Here is a 16,490-nt window from a genome sequence, read left to right as displayed (position 1 = left end):
CTGGGAGTTAGGAGACCTGGGGCCCATTCCTAGCTTTGTGAATTACCTGCCATGTGACCTGAGGCAAGTCATTTCACTTTTTGCCAAGCTTCATTTTTCTCTTCTATAATATGAAAGGTTTACATTGGATAGCATAAAGTTGCTTTAAGCTTAACACTGTACTGTTCTGTTTGTATATAGAAGTGGTAGTGTTTGAAAAAATTATTACTTTAAAATCAGAACTATTAACTTTTAAGTAAAAGAAAACCTAGAAAAATTAAGTTCTCTTAGAAATGTTGTGTTTTCAGATAAAATATCTGTAAGATTTTAATTATAATATATTTTGTATTCATGTTAGATGGTTATTTAAGGAGAGAAGTAGCTCTATGCCATGCAGAATTCTTATTATTCCTCTAGTATATTTCTATAGGGCATATATTACTTTTGTATTTTAATTTCTTTTTAAAAAATGAATGGAGTTTTTTTTTTTTAATAGACATTTTTGTTTCTGAATAGTTTTATAGAAAAGTTGCTATAAGGATAATACAGGAAGATTTTGTTAAATATACCCCACACTCAATTTCCTCTGTTAGCATCTCACATTAATATGGTCCACTTATCACAGCTAATGAAGCAATACTGAAATTTTATGATTAACTAAAGTTCATATTTAATCAGATGGAGATACAGTTTTTCACTGGGATATTTGTTTTATATATTCACTGAATAGTCTCATAAGATTCATTATCATCGTTTCAGTCACTAATTATATCATGAGTCTGGAAAAAGTTGGGCAGTGCTTAAATTCTTATAGTGAAATGGTAGCAGGTTTGCATTTGAATGTGGAAAATGACATAAGAATTCTTTTTTTGTTCTTTCAGAGGAAGAATCAGCATATTCCTTACAGAAATAGTAAGCTCACTCGCTTGTTAAAGGATTCTCTTGGAGGAAACTGTCAAACTATAATGATAGCTGCTGTTAGTCCTTCCTCTGTGTTCTACGATGACACATATAACACTCTTAAGTATGCTAACCGTGCAAAGGACATTAAATCTTCTGTAAGTGTTTACTCTGCCTTTGTTGTAAGGGTATTGGGTGCATTTTCTTCTTTTCTGTAATTCCAGCAAAATATTAGAGTTGTATTTCTACTAATGAGTTAGGAAACAGTTAGAAATGTGTTTACTAACCTCATTAATTGAGTATTAACTGAGACACTTAAACCATTAAGCATCTTGATTACATATATAATAGATACTGTTACATTTAGTCTTTGGGCAGCTAGGATGCTTTAGTGCCTTTCTTTCTAACTCTTTTCACATCATGGCATGTGATATTTTGATGGCAGCTCAAGTAATTGCTGAAGGCTTTAACATATCAGTTGCAGCCAAGGCTGGTACTCTGCCTAGCCCAGCACCAACACTTTCTACCTGAAAATCTAGGGCATGTTAGCTAATCTCTCCAAACCTTAGTTACTTCATCTGTAAAGCAGATATAGTATCTGCCTCGGTTTGTGAAGTAAATAGCCTTTTAAAAATTATTTCCACGCTCATGATACTGATGTAACCAGTCTGTGTAGCTCCAGCAATATAATCTTGATTGATTAGCTCAGTAATTTTGCCAGTAGTTTGGGGTAATTTTTTAAAATGTAAGTTAAACATGATGTATGTGTAAAATCACAGGATCTCAGGGTTGGAATAGAATGGGAGTTCAGCTGATGTGATGGCTTCTCTTCCCACTTACCCTTCTGCTACTCCCATTGCATGAAGATAAGGAGGTTGTTATCTTCCTTAGAGAAATGTTTATATATTGTTTGTACAATAAATTGGGAAAGGTTGTACTATATGGATGTACAAAAGTTTTTCACACAGGCTTTTCATGCAATCCTTACACCAACCCATTGAAGAAGTCATTTCTACCTCTACTTTACAGTTGAGGAATCACATGTTCAGAGTTTTTAAGTGTTAAATTCTAAGTTCAGTGAGAAGTGGGCAGGGCCTCAAAATCAAGTATTTGGATTACATGTTGAATATTTTTTCCACTGTTCCATAGCTGCCAAGAGGGCCATACTTTTATAAAAAGGATAAAATGTATTAAGAACTCATTAAAAACTACTTGAACTTATAAATGGGTGGAAATTAAAATTACCTGTTTCTTAGAAGTGAGGGGAAAAGATAAAGAAAGTGGGCAATTTTTATTATAATGTGAGTGAATGCTTTGCAAGTTCTTAAAAGTACCTTTTTTCAGATAGTAAGGCGATTTCTTTATAATTTCATTTATATTATTGATGTGCTAATGTCCACAGCACATCCTCTTGTCATAGATTTTAAACATCAGCATAATTTATCACGATTGTCACATAATCATAATCGTCACAAATTCTGAATTTATAGAGAACTGAATTCATGAAAATATAATGCCATTTTGTTTGTGTATATAACTCTGTGATTGTTATCTCTATATATACATAATCTTAATTTCTATTTTTCAACAGTTGAGAAGCAATGTTCTTAACCTCGACAATCATATAACTCAGTATGTAAAGATCTGTAATGAACAGAAGGAAGAGGTATGTCTGCCCTTTACATTATTGCTAATCTCCCTCAGTTCCCCATTTATGGGATTCTGCAATCTTTATTGTCTAAAACTTTGATGTGCTTTCCTATTACAATTGAAATCTGGCTTGTTCAGTTATTTTTCACAGCTAAACTTTTTCTGTGGCCATGCATTATGAAGACAAATAATTTGTTTTGTATTTTAACTACTGTTTCTCTTTACTAGATTTTAATGTTAAAAGAAAAACTAAAGGCCTATGAAGAACAGAAAGCCATTACTGATGAAAATAACAAAGCAAAGTTAATGATTTCAAACCCTCATGAAAAAGAAATTGAAAGGTAAAAATGACGTTAAGATCTCATTTTGAGGATTTTAAAAAATTTAGTCAGATATTTAAAATTTTAAATTTAGTCTGATGTTTTACAGTATCATCACCATTTGTTGTTTGTCTTTATATATTCTCAACTGAATTCAGGAAGTCACCGTTTGGTCTTATATTGCACACTTTGGAGATCAGGTAATTTAATCGTGATTATACAGATAAAGAGAAGAACCAAGACTTAGGTATAAGTTGGAGAAAGTAAAGCCAAGTATGTTACTTATGAAATTAGTTTTTAGTAGATTTCATATTTTTCTTCTGTGGTGTCTTAGTCCGTTCTGGCTGTTGTAACAAAATACCACAGACTAGCTAGCTTATAAACAAACGAACAGAAAGTTATTTCTTACTCTTCTGGAAGCTTGAAGTCCAAGATCCAGGGTGCCAGCCTGGTTGAGTGAGGGCCTTCTTCCAGGTTGTAGACTTCTCACATCCTCATGTAGCCAAAAGAAAGGAAGGTCTCTCTGGAGGATCTTTTATAAGGGCACTAACACCATTCATGGGGTCTCCACCCTCATGACCTGATCATCTCCCAAAGGCCCCACCTCCCAATACCATCACCTTGGGTATTAGGTTTCAACATATGAATTTTAGGGGACACAAACATTCAAGCAATTGCATCTGGCATTATCATTATTTATATGATTCATGTAAATCCTATCTACCCTTTTCTGACTTTATGTAACTCTTAATAATATACTTACTGAGTTTAAGCAGTGAATTATTTGAAGGGACATCTCTCAGTGATTTAAATTGATGCAGAAATTTGGTAGATTCCCTCTAAGCTTCTTAGCTGGTAAATTTAAAAAGAAAGCTGTTAGTAATACAGTACTCACAAGTCCTTTTTTCTAAGCAACTTAGACAATTTGTAGGTTGTCCTGATGGGACACTAGTTCAAAAGCTGTGAATCTTGAGTAGTTCTAAGAAGACATTAAGAAATTCTTGGATCAAGCAAGTTTGGAAATTATGTCTTACTTACGGAATCTAAGAGATTTCTGAAGTATATTAGCATATTGAAAGCTCTAAGAGGCCCTGTTACTAAAGGAATCTGTTCAACTTTGATTAAAGTTGAATAAAGTTAAACTTATCTAACATTCTCCAAAGGTAATTTTCTATTATCATTCATATGAAAAACTAACCACAACTTAAACCACTGATTATTCACAATGTTTTGGAACAAACTCTAGAGTTTGTAGAAGATGTCTTAGTATACATGAGGAAGGCTAGTCAACAGTGACTAAACCTATTTTCAAGTACAATACCTTTTTAAAACTGGATTTGTATATTAACGTTTTCATAAAATATCCTTAATTTTGAAAAAAAATCATTTCTTCTGCCTCAGTTGACCCCAGATGCTAAGATAACTACTTCTAATAATAATAATACTTTATTTTTGGAGTTGGCTTTGTAGGTTTTGATGATTTTTAGTCCCATGTTAATTTCATCTGATCTCTACAACAACTCTGAAATTTGAAATGGAGTATTGTTTCCTCAATTATCAGTGTAAGATTAGGGCGAGAACTATTTATCATCCCTTTTTAATTCTAATTCTTTTACTCCCATACTATCCCATTTTACAGAAACCAAAAGAAGTAATTAAACAGTTATTTCTCTCTGTCAGTGACAATATAGCATAAAGTTGACCCACATATTGTTATAGTAGAAGAATTCTGTTCATACCGGAGATTTTCTAAAGTGTTTAAATTATTTTCTGTTAATCCCCTTAGCAGCCCATTGTCAAGATAAAATTGTTGTATTTTATAGTCTTTTGAAGCTTTTTGTTATATCCCACCAATTTTACAGTGTCTTTTAAAAAATAACTTAAGTAAAATTGATTCCTCATTATTCATCTAGTCTTAACAAAGAAAGCTTTTAACTCTGATATATTATTAGTTGTTGTATTATTATTTCATTTTGTTAGTCAAAAATGGTATTGGTCCTCATTCAACCAGATATCTCTTTGTTGATGCAAGCTTCTTGACAATTAAAGCAGTCACCAACTGCTCACATTTGGTGTCATTGCTTACATGGAATTGCTCAGTGCTGCTTAACCAGATCTTGTTACCAATTAAAAACCTTACCAGTTAGTAGACTTTTCCAGAGTTGATGGCTTTAAATTATTAACTCTTTTTTTCTGGTAAAATGGCTCAAAAGGGAGATGGCCTGAGCTATGAAATAAACTTTGGTGCTTTTCACATTTCAACCCAACCAATAATAAAACTTGAAGTTTTAATTCACTCAGCAGGTTGAATAATTTACTTGTATTTATAAAGAAGGTAATAATAAAATTATGTATCCCATAGCCTTTGTCATTTTCTCTCAAAAAATCTGTCTTCTGAAAGAAATATATGAAATACTTTTTATCACATCAGTCATATAATGTTGCATAGAACTTGTTTAAAGCCATGAATTTTCAAGTGTCTTTAAAGAAATAACATTTTTATGAGGTTTAAATAAAGGAAAGAATGTGCAATATTTGCTTTCTATCAAAGGTCTTTGGAAAGATAATATTCAAAAAAAGCATAAGAAGAAAGTACAGTTGTTCTTTATAAAGACTAATTATAAAACTTCACTTGTGATTATACCAAGAAAATTGTCTAGAGTTCATCATGTGTCACTTAAGATTATTAGTAAAGATTTTGGTTTTCTAGCTACTTGAATGTTTTAAATGACTAGAAAATAGTTATTATTAGTCATTCCCTTAGAACTCTTTTTTTTCAAATGATAGTTTTTTTTTAAAAACAGCTCTCTAGAAACCTTTGATACTAATTCCACTACTTCCATCCTAAACGCTAAACACCACCAACTACAAGTCTGGACCATAAACTTTCAAAATTGACCAATATTTAACTATGTCCTTGGGTGAAATGTTACAGAAAAACTAAGAAATTATCTTTGGGCATAACCTAAAGATAACTTATCAAATCATTTACTGGCATTAGCATTGTTGTAATATAATACAATGAAATTGCAATGTCTGTACATACTTCCTATGAAATATTTATCAGTTTGACAAAACTGCAGTGAAGTCGATGTATTGTGGTTTATATTCATTCCCAACAGAGTTTCATTAAGAACTACTGACGTAAATTGTCAGTGTTTTTACCATAGATTCTTACAAATATACCTAAAATTCTGGCCAAAGAACATTTATTTTTAAGTGTATCTGCTTTGTTACCATTTTATTTTAAAAGCTTCACAGCTAATCTTTCTTTGAGAATTTTGCCTAGGTATAATTGTTTTACTGTTTCTGTAGCTTAGGCCTGATTTGTTACTTAAAAGTGTAAATATATTTTTATAAAATCAGAGTATTGCTGTGACCAATGTTCTGCTGACCCTGGGGGATGCAAGATTGCAGGTTCCATTTAGGGCTTTCACCAAAGTGAATCCGCTTTAGGTCTGTATGCATTTGAGGAGATGTGAGTCACACTCCCCAACTTTGATTCCCTATATCTGCATTGCCCTTTGGAGGAAGCACAGTGGAGCGGCTTTTCTAGATTTACCACATTATAAACTTGAATGTTTTGGGTCCTGGCAGTGTCAGCTGACTCTTAGCCAGACTGTAGGGGGTACCTAACCGTATGGTGTGTTTTCACTGTAACAAGTTCTGAAGCTAAAAACTGACTATCTCACTTTCCCTAGGGGGCCATAGAGGCACCATATGATTATCCCTCCCACTGCTTGTTTATACACAGTGAGCCAACAGCAAAACAGCACACAGTACTGTGTTGCTTCTGGGGCCTTGTTCATTGGGATAGTGCAGGTCCAGATTATCATCCTTTTCTTAAAAACAAAATATTTTCTTTTTGGTTAGCAGGTAGATTATGTAAACAAAATACAGTATATGACTAACACTAGAGGCCTTATAATACCTATATCTTTTAATAACATGATCTTATTTGGAGGAGAGAGAGGGAAATCCAGTGTTATAAAAATAATTTTCATAACCCTTTCCAAACATTTTTGTAATTTAATAGGAAACAGTCAGTCTAACCTATTTGCCGTTTATCACTGAGTCTAATTCTATGGGTGGAATATATGCTCTTGTTCATATATTTCTGTTTAAGTACACTTGTATTATCTGTCACAAAATAGTGAGATTCTGTGTGTTTTATTTTTGGTAGATTTCAAGAAATTCTGAACTGCTTGTTCCAGAATCGAGAAGAAATCAGGCAAGAATATCTGAAGTTAGAAATGTTGCTTAAAGAAAATGAACTTAAGTCATTCTATCAACAACAGTGCCATAAGCAAATAGAAATGATGTGTTCTGAAGACAAAGTAGAAAAGGTATTTAACAACTTTATCATTAAATTTTAGAGAAGGTAAAAACATGGGGGCTTATAATTCCAGAAATTTAACAGGATATGTTATTCAATCACCAATTCTCCACAAACATTCCTCTAGAGGAAATCTAACAAATATTGTTTTAATTGTATACTTAAATGTACAAGAAAAAAATTAAATTCCTAGGTGTCAAAATCAAAAAGGAAACAAAAAATCTCTACAATCTCAGATACAATTACAACAATTGCTTCTGTGAGGGTTAGTGAAACTGAATGAGAAGTTAACACACTCAGAGAGAGCTGGGTACCAAGGTAGGGCAGTGAGAGCAGTCCACTCCAGATGTAGGCAATACTTTGCAACTTAGACCAATGGTATATTTTTTTCCCCAGGGAAGAATATTTTGTCACTGGCATTGATAGAATTTCCATTGCAGAGTGCTAAAAAAAACCCAGATCAACTTCCAATCAGTTTTATTATTTAATATAGTAATGCACTTCCCTCCCCTTCTGCACAGACCACTTTCACTACCCTGCTTTGATGTACACTACTACTTAGGTAAGGGACTCAAGGGAGACAGGGAGTTGGAAATAACAGCCCCCACCAGCCCCACATAAAGCCAGGAACCTTAGAGGCCTTCACCCTTCGTTTTGGAAATGCACCAGGAAAAAAACATCTTACCAACTAGCACAGGAAGATGAGGAGCCAAGATTAGGGTAAGAAAAAAAAATCTCATTTGAATACTGTCATAATAAATACACTTCATAGGATTTGAGGTTTGAATTTCTACAATCCATACATTGTTTAGCAAATCCCTAGAGTGAGAAATTAACATAGAAAATGGTATCAGAGTAGTGATAATCTGTAAGGAATTGGACAGAAGCAATACAAACTCAATCTAGTGAAATAGATCCTCAGTTCTAACCACTAATGAGAACTCCCTATCCAAAATTACAAAACATGTGGTGAAACAATCCACCACAAGCAGGTCAGCTGACTTAGCAAATATGACAGAATCCCCAAACTTCATATACTATAGCAACCTGATAAAAACTAAAAAATGAAAAAGTCATCAAAGAAAGAATTAACAATAAAGGAATCAAAGAAAAGAAGGAACATATATATGAGAAAAAACAAATGAAACTTCCAGCAATTAAAGATTTATTTACTGAAATTTAAAGTTTCACTTCATAGATACAATACTAGGCAATGTTTTAAACACTTTACATACATTAATTCATTTAATTCTGAGAAAACCCTATAACACATGTGATATTATCCTTGTAATTAAGATGAGGAAACCAAGGCACAGAAAAGTTATTCTGACCAAAATCGCACAGCTCATAGAGTCAGAGCTATGATTTGAACTCCAAACAAGCTGCCTCCAGAGTCTGTGCTCTTATCCCTATGATTTACACATGTTAGATATAGCTAAAGAGAGAATTAGGGAACTGAGAGATGTGAGGACATCATGCCAAATATAAAAAGGTAGCAAATGTGAACAAGATGTTGTTACATGAAAGATAGACTGCAAAGTCATCCATTTATCTAATAGATATTCTGAAGGAGATCTATTAGGGGAAAGGATAATTTACAAAATTTAAGGCTTAGAATTTTCAGGGCTAATAAGATGTCAATATGATGTAAATTCAAGAAACATGTGCTCTAAGCAGGATAAAAAAAATGTGTACTTGGAAATGTGCCACTTCAGATTATCAAAGATCAGAAAAATAAACATTTTGAAAATATTGGATTCCTCTAGTTTTGGTGTTCATTGATGATAAAGTTAATTGCGTTTTTATGTATTTTATGTAGTTTAACCATGTAGGTAATGCATGAGATGGATTTACATATTACTTGTTAAAACTTTCCTCTTGTAAATAACTTCCCCGTCCACTTAGACTTCTGCCCCAAGTGAGCCTTCTTTTTCTACCTTCCCAGAAGTTAACAATACATAAAATTTTTATTTTTTTTTTAATGTCTGAAAGCCATCAAATTTTAAATAGTGCTTTAAAAAACTAGCATTTTAGGGTTTTCTTCAGCATATGAAATGGGAAAGATGTGATATGCTAAGAAATTAATTATAAGATGTTAATAAAAATGTATTAATACATGAGTTTATCAATAGCTGTTAAACTACATTATAAAATTAGTTAATCATTTACTGAATATACATTTGCTATGCCTTATTGAAAATGCCTTTATTTTTAAAACCACTTTACTGGTATATATGATTGACATACCAAAAAAGCCCCATAAATATTTAATGTAGGCAACTTGACGGGTTTGGCGATAATATACACTAGTGAAACTGTCAGCACAGCCTATGCCATAAGCCTATACATCACCTTCTAAAGTTTCCTCCACCCTCTTTATTATTAATAATAGTGTCTTAGTAACAACACTTAGCATAAAATCTACCCTCTTAACGTTTTTTAAGTATACAACAATAGAATATTATTCAGCTTTTACAAAAAAAGAAAGAAAATCCTGCCAATTGCAACATAGATGAACCTGGAGGACATTATGCTAAGTGAAATAAGCCAGACATAGGAGGACAAACCCTGCATGATATGTACCATTTATATGAAAAATCCAAACAAGTCAAACTCAGAAGTAGGGTCAAATGGTGGTTGCCAGGGGCTGTGGGAAGGGAAACCAGCAAGTATTACTCAAAGGGTACAAAGTTTCAGTTATGCAAGACAAATAATCCCTGGAGATCTACTACTGTACAGCATAGTGCCTATAGTTAATAATGTGCTGAATACTGAAAACTTGTTTTTAATTTTGTTTTTCAAATGCATTTAAAATGTTCCGCATATCCTTTTAGAGCAGAAGAAAAATGGAATTTATATCTTTGAGATTTATTGCTATGTTTGTACTTTAACTTTCTTGAACTGCAAAATTTTTGCCAATATTTTTGATAATCTTCATGACTTCCAAGTAACAGACTATCTCATATTTAATATATCAGTTTGTTGTAATGAACCCCTTTCATATATTTACTAAGTGAATTCTGAAATAGTACTATATTACATGTTCTAATAATTGTGTATATTATCTTAATTATTTGCATGTATTATAGAGTAATTTTCAATGAGGATAATAATTCTTTTCGATTTTATGTAGGTATCCATTAAATGTCAATTATATGAAGGTGCAATTATCTGATTTCTTGAAAAAAAAACAAGAAATTTAGTCATGAGCAGTTAATACTAGCTTAACATCTCAACTTTTGACACCAGCTTTTTTTGAACCTTTTTGTTTCTATGCAAAGCATTGTGCTAGACACAATAGAGGTAAAGAAAAGAGACATTATATAAGCTTCAATTATTTAAAAGCTAGTTGAAGCAATGAAATTATATAAAAATGACATAGCACTATATGATTGTCACATCAGTAGTAGTATAACAATAAAAACAGCTAATATTGAGCATTAATTATGTGCCAGACACTTTTCAAATTGCTTTTGCATGGGTTAATATATTTAGTATTTGTAACAAGCCTATGTGGTAGATCCTATATTATCACCATTTGTGAGCAACAGAGGCAACTGAGAATTCAAGTAAGCTATCTCGAGTTATATACCTAATTAACATAGCTGAAATAATATTAAGCTCTGGCCGTCTGGCCTCAGAGTCCGCACTTTTGATCATTTGGCTGTACTATAAGTACTTTAAGTGTTATAGCTATTCAGAGGAGAAAACTGTGGCTTCCAGTTGTGGTGAAGAAAGGCTTCTTGGTGGAGAGATGAGCTTTATGCTGGGCCTTGCATGAGAATATCAGTGGGGGGAAAAAAATAAAAAAGAATAGTGTATTCTAAATGGGACATCGGTTTGACCAGAGCACAGCTTATTTGTAGGACAGTGTGTGTGGAAGTGCGTAACTATACTCAATGCTTCCTGCGAATTCCCACTCCTTTACTTGTATCATTGATTGATTGCAGTACTCTTTGTCTCTGAATCTGAAGTTGCCAGAGTTAACCACTATGAATAGATTGGAGATGGCACATGATATAAGACTATTTGCCATATTGGGAGTTATTGACAGTCAATTCCAGAAGGGGTAGTGAGCCAAATTGTGGAAGCTTTGGTTGCCAGGAATTTTACAGTCTGTTTTTGCAGTCAAAAGGCAATCTTTGAAGCAAAGGATTATTATATTACCAGAGCTTAGGATCAGACTGCCATTTTTTGAACCTTAGAATATTAGTACAATTAATGAGTTTGGTCTATTTAATCCCAAGATAATTTAAATAGTGTTTATTTTACTCTCTTTGACTTACCGCATTGAATTTTGAATGTGTGTACTTAGAAAAGACATAGAGTAAAGGAATGGGTTTGGCTGGTTTCTTTAATTATTTTCTGTTTGCATGTTTTTTCTTCTGCTTTTTTCAACCCACTTACCTTTTATGATATTTTACTTTTGGTCATTTCAATCCACGTTCCAATTTGTATAGTCGTTCTTTGAGACCAGATAAGCAAAGGAGATAAAACCTCTTAATTTATTCGTTATAAACTATTGAAAAACAGAGGAAGCCATCTAGAGGCTGAGTTTGTTTGTTCTCACAGAAGTGTCACACTATAGTTTTACCAAACTGCTTGCTGGGGCAAGAAATTTTATATCTGTTTGGGACCCTCCAAAGAGGTTTACTATCGTAATTGCTAAAATAATCTCATTGATTCAGCTATAAATGGCTCTAGAGTATGGACTCTGAGATTAGTATTAAAGTGAAGCTCCTAAGTAATTTCATGGTAGTATAAAGATAATATGCAAATTAGTTTTAGTGAAATAATGAGTTTATTGTAGTCCTTTAGCACAAAGCAATAATTAATACTTTAGAATTATATGTTTATTCTTACTCAAGACCTTTTATGGTATTCTGGAGATTTGTTAATAAAATATATGGAGCTTTTTAGAAACCTTAATGGGAAACAATTTACTTTAATGTCATGGTTTAACATACATATTTTAGAATTTATTTCCAAACACTTACCTGCTATTTATTTCAGAACAGTAATTCAATAGAAATTACCCTGATGGAAAATGTCCCCATAGAGAACCATTATAGAGAATACAATTAATGGACATTAGAAGTAGATTTTTTGAGATTTTCTGTTGGAATCTTTTTGATATTAAATATTGACTGCCATAAGACCTGCAGATCATTTCCTGCTCTGATTTCTAAGACTTGGTACAACATTTCTAAATGTTAAAGCAAAATAAAGATAATTTGATTTAATTACCTTTCTTCAGGCTGGTACAATACTTTTATGTTCATTTTTTCAGATGAGGTGACTAAAGACCCACTGAGATTGACTTACCTAAGTTTTCACACTTGCTGAATAGCAGAAGAAAGTCAAGAAACCACATATTCTATCTTCTGTTATATCAGTGGTTCTAAACTTTTCAGGTTTCAGGACCTCTTTCTCCTTTAAAAAATTTTTTTAGTGTCTCAAAGAGCTTTTGTCTATGTGGATTTCATTACCAGTATTCTATTAGAAGTTTAAACTGAGATTTACAGAAATATATTTATGTTTTAATTAAAGAATAATTGATTACCCATTGCATGACAACATGAGTAACACTTTAATGAAAAATAACTGATTATTTTCTAAAACAAACAAAAAGAGGTAGTGAGAAGAGCAACATTGTTTCATATTTTTCCACATTTCTTTACTGCTTACTTTTCTCAAAAATGTCAACATATCTTTTTAAAAGATAATAAAAACTTAATCTCCTAAAGAGAGTAAGATCTTTAATCAAGTTCAAATGTAGTTCCTGCTTTTTTTTCATTCTTATATTCCCTACTTCCCAAATGAGCTTCAAGTGCTTGTTCTAATCTTTGGAAATTTATTATCTCAGGATCAGCTATCATATCTGATGAATATTGAGTTCAGTGTCTTTAGGCAAGTTCAGAGAGGTCAAGCTGTTCTGGCCCACAGTGCTCATGATAGTATGCAAGACCCTTTGGGTGAAAAACCAGAAGGCCAGTTTTGATCTCAATTTATGTCCAGATGAAACACCAAAAATATTTGGAATACCCATTATGGGTCCTGAACCAATGATAAGATATTTATGAGCACTGTGATATAAGCTCATTTTCTCTCATTTGCAATAGCAGTCTAAAGGACTTGGAAGCAAAACCAGAATTACTGAACACCTCACTTCTTCATATCTTTCAAATTGAAGGAAAATAAGAGCAGGACTTGCATCCGCTTTGTTTTGAGTAAGGACATCATGGGACTTACCAGACCTTGTATGAACCTTTCAAATACAACATTTAAAGGAATGTATTTTAGCACCAAAAAAAAAAAAAAAAAAAGTTATACACTTCAGTTTGGCCACTGTATTTCTTAAAGCCATAAACTCTCAACATGTAATTTTATAAAAATGACTCACAACTCAATTTCCTATTTTCCTGCAAGCACTACTATTGTGAGATTTCAAGGGAGAAATAGCTTTAAGTACAAAAGTATAGCCTAATTTAATAGACTACGGTAGCAAACTTAAAAGGAAATATACCACTGTACTAATAATATCACATACATCAAATATCATAAAAATTAGGTTGACTATTAAATGCATTATTTTTCAGGCCACTTGCAAACGAGATCATAGACTTGCAATGTTGAAAACTCGCCGCTGCTACCTAGAGAAGAAAAGGGAGGAGGAATTGAAGCAATTTGATGAGAATACTAATTGGCTCCACCGTGTCGAAGCCGAAATGGGACTCTTAGGTCAGAATGGTCATATTCCAAAGGTATGTATGTGTTTGTATATTTAGATTTATTTTGTAAGAGCTGAGCTCTTTAAACTCATTGTCTTCATTATTGAGTAAATATCCTTCACAACTTTTGCTCCATCTCCCTGAGATTTAATTGACTCATTTTACTGTTTTTAACTGAAGATACCTTCTGTCTTTCTAATTACCTACTAGATTTGCCTTTTCTGTACTTTCAGAAGAGTAAAGTTACTTTTAAATGTTATTCTTAAGTGAATGCATCTTTTTATGAGGTACCTCTTAGGTTAGAATGAAGTAATTCTATTTCAAACTGTACTTGAGTTTTTATCATATAGGTAATTTAAGTTTAATACTTGATATTTTGTGCAAAAATAGTTTTAAATGTCATCAGCGTTGTTTGTATTATGGCTGAAGAAAGCTGGTTTGAAAGCTGTATGTGTGTATGTTTATGTACTGAACTGAAGAGATTCCATCTAGAATGGCAAAAGGTTATATTTATTAAGAGTAGTGATGAGTAGTGATGGTTAATGGCTGAGTCAGATCCGAATTGTGTTCAACTGCAACACTGTAGAAATCTGACTTTAGTGCCCTTAGCAGTTAGGGCTATATTTTGCCCACTTAACAATAATTATTCTTGAAAGTATGCAGTTCATTCCGAACATAGTACCTCCCAAATTTCATCAGTGTCATCATTATACTTTTCATTTCATAGTTGCACTATCACTATTCCATCTTTAGTCTTAAGTTCACACTTAGGCCGAAAGAAGAAAAGTAAAAGAAAGAGGAGAGAGAGATCTGTATTGGGAAAGCAAAAACTTTTCCAGAAATCCCTAACAGACATATCTTATTGACTAGAATTGTCATGTCGCTATCCCTAGATGCAAGGGAATCTGGAAGGATGAGTGTTTTTGCTGGACACATTGGCATCCTGAACAAAATTAGAGCTCTCTTAAGTAGAAAGAAGGGGAAAATAAATATGGAATAAGTAGCTAGCAGGCAACTGCTTCAAAGTAATTTTTATCTAAATGCCTAATACTTTTTTTTTTTTTCCCCTTTGCTGAGGCACGGGGGATTGAACCCAGGACCTTGTGCATGCCAGGCATGCACTCTACTACTGAGCTATACCTCCACCCCTCTAAATACCCACCTAGCACTTTAAAACAATGACTTCTTTATATTCTGTTTTTCTAAAGGAGGGACATCTAAAGTCTTTACTTTGATGATGCTTTTCTGAAAGTCTATATTATGTATTAGCTAATTGGCGTCTAGTCCTCTGGAATCTTCAAATTTCTAGAGAAGCACTAGACTGAAAATAAATACAGGTGAAATGAAATATTAAATATTCAGTACAAAGGAATGCAGCTAGTGATGATTAATATTCAGAGATATTACCCAGTGCATCATGACTAGGGAAGTGGATGTAAATGGCCATCCTTTTGGCATTAAGACTCAGACTGAAAGGAGAGGAAGACTAGCAGAAGTAGTCAGTGATGACAGTTCAAGGCAGTGAAAGGAGCAATGAGCAGCAGATACTCTGTCTCCTAAGAAGAAAGCCAAAGATAGAGACTGAATAGTTCTTTAGTGGGGAGATTCATTGAGGTCAGCCAACAGCTTAATCTATACCTCAGTAATTCTACAGATCCTCAAAATATCTTGATAAAGCATGCAAGGCAATTAGCTCAGTAGATTGGGAATTAAATATAGTACAAAGCATACTGTAATGAGATTTTATAATGTAACTTAATTGACAAAGCTTTAGAATATTTCCTACAGGGAGAATGTAAATATGGGAAAGAGGATAGACTTTGGTCGTAGTGTGGTTGATATTATTTGATAGTTGTGTTGAATACTAATTCTAATTGTGTGACTTTAGACAAGTTATTTAACTTCATTGTCTTAATTTCTCATCTTTAAAATACATTGAAAGCGTTATGAGCTTAAATGAAATGCTGTACACAAAGGCATAGCACCACTTAATACATAATTGATGGTTGATAAATAATAGTTTAATAATATTCTAAGCAACAGCATCATAAATATCAAGAGCCAAAGAAAGGTGTACATAAAAGGGGTGCAGCAGAGTTAGCTGCATTATAAAATTCATTTTCTGTTTTGACTGCAGAATAGTGTTTCTGATCCTTTTGGGTCATAGATGCTTTTGAGAATCTGATCAAAAGAGCTTTATAGATCTTCCCCTAGGTAGGAGATTGGGGGAGTGGGTCACATTCATACAGTTTTGCTTTTTTTTTTTAAGTCATTTTTCCATTAATACAAAATTAGAAATATCTACTCTAGAATAAAACTAAAGCACACTTATTTTATTTTATTTTATTTCCTTTTTCAGTTTTATTAGGTAGAATTATTACAGTTTGACTGCGCATATACATTATACTGCATGTAAATACACATATACAATATATTGCACATTTTTTTAGGTTTCATATATGTACTGATCATTGTTTCTAAGAACAGATTAGAGCTTTAGCTTTTTAAACTTACATAGTTATCAAAGGAATATAGCCAACCACAAAATAAGAATCAACAGAGTGCAGTAAAGCT

The 16,490-nt window shown here is 32.8% G+C and overlaps 1 protein-coding gene across 2 annotated transcripts in view; it reads left to right on the top strand.

Annotated features, from left to right (window-relative positions):
- Positions 1 to 16,490, top strand: part of KIF18A (kinesin family member 18A) — a 73,477-nt gene that overhangs the window by 17,003 nt on the left and 39,984 nt on the right. For both annotated transcript variants that reach the window (XM_032488386.1, XM_032488387.1), the window contains exons 7-11: positions 861 to 1,037; positions 2,471 to 2,545; positions 2,758 to 2,870; positions 7,033 to 7,195; positions 13,785 to 13,949. In XM_032488386.1, coding sequence (XP_032344277.1) covers positions 861 to 1,037; positions 2,471 to 2,545; positions 2,758 to 2,870; positions 7,033 to 7,195; positions 13,785 to 13,949 — 693 coding nt within the window. The remainder of the gene's footprint in view (positions 1 to 860; positions 1,038 to 2,470; positions 2,546 to 2,757; positions 2,871 to 7,032; positions 7,196 to 13,784; positions 13,950 to 16,490) is intronic.

Source organism: Camelus ferus, chromosome 10 (assembly GCF_009834535.1).
Source record: "Camelus ferus isolate YT-003-E chromosome 10, BCGSAC_Cfer_1.0, whole genome shotgun sequence".
In the NCBI taxonomy this organism is placed as follows: domain Eukaryota; kingdom Metazoa; phylum Chordata; class Mammalia; order Artiodactyla; family Camelidae; genus Camelus; species Camelus ferus.
Note: the sequence above shows the minus strand (reverse complement) of the source record. Positions and strands in the feature narration are given on the sequence as shown.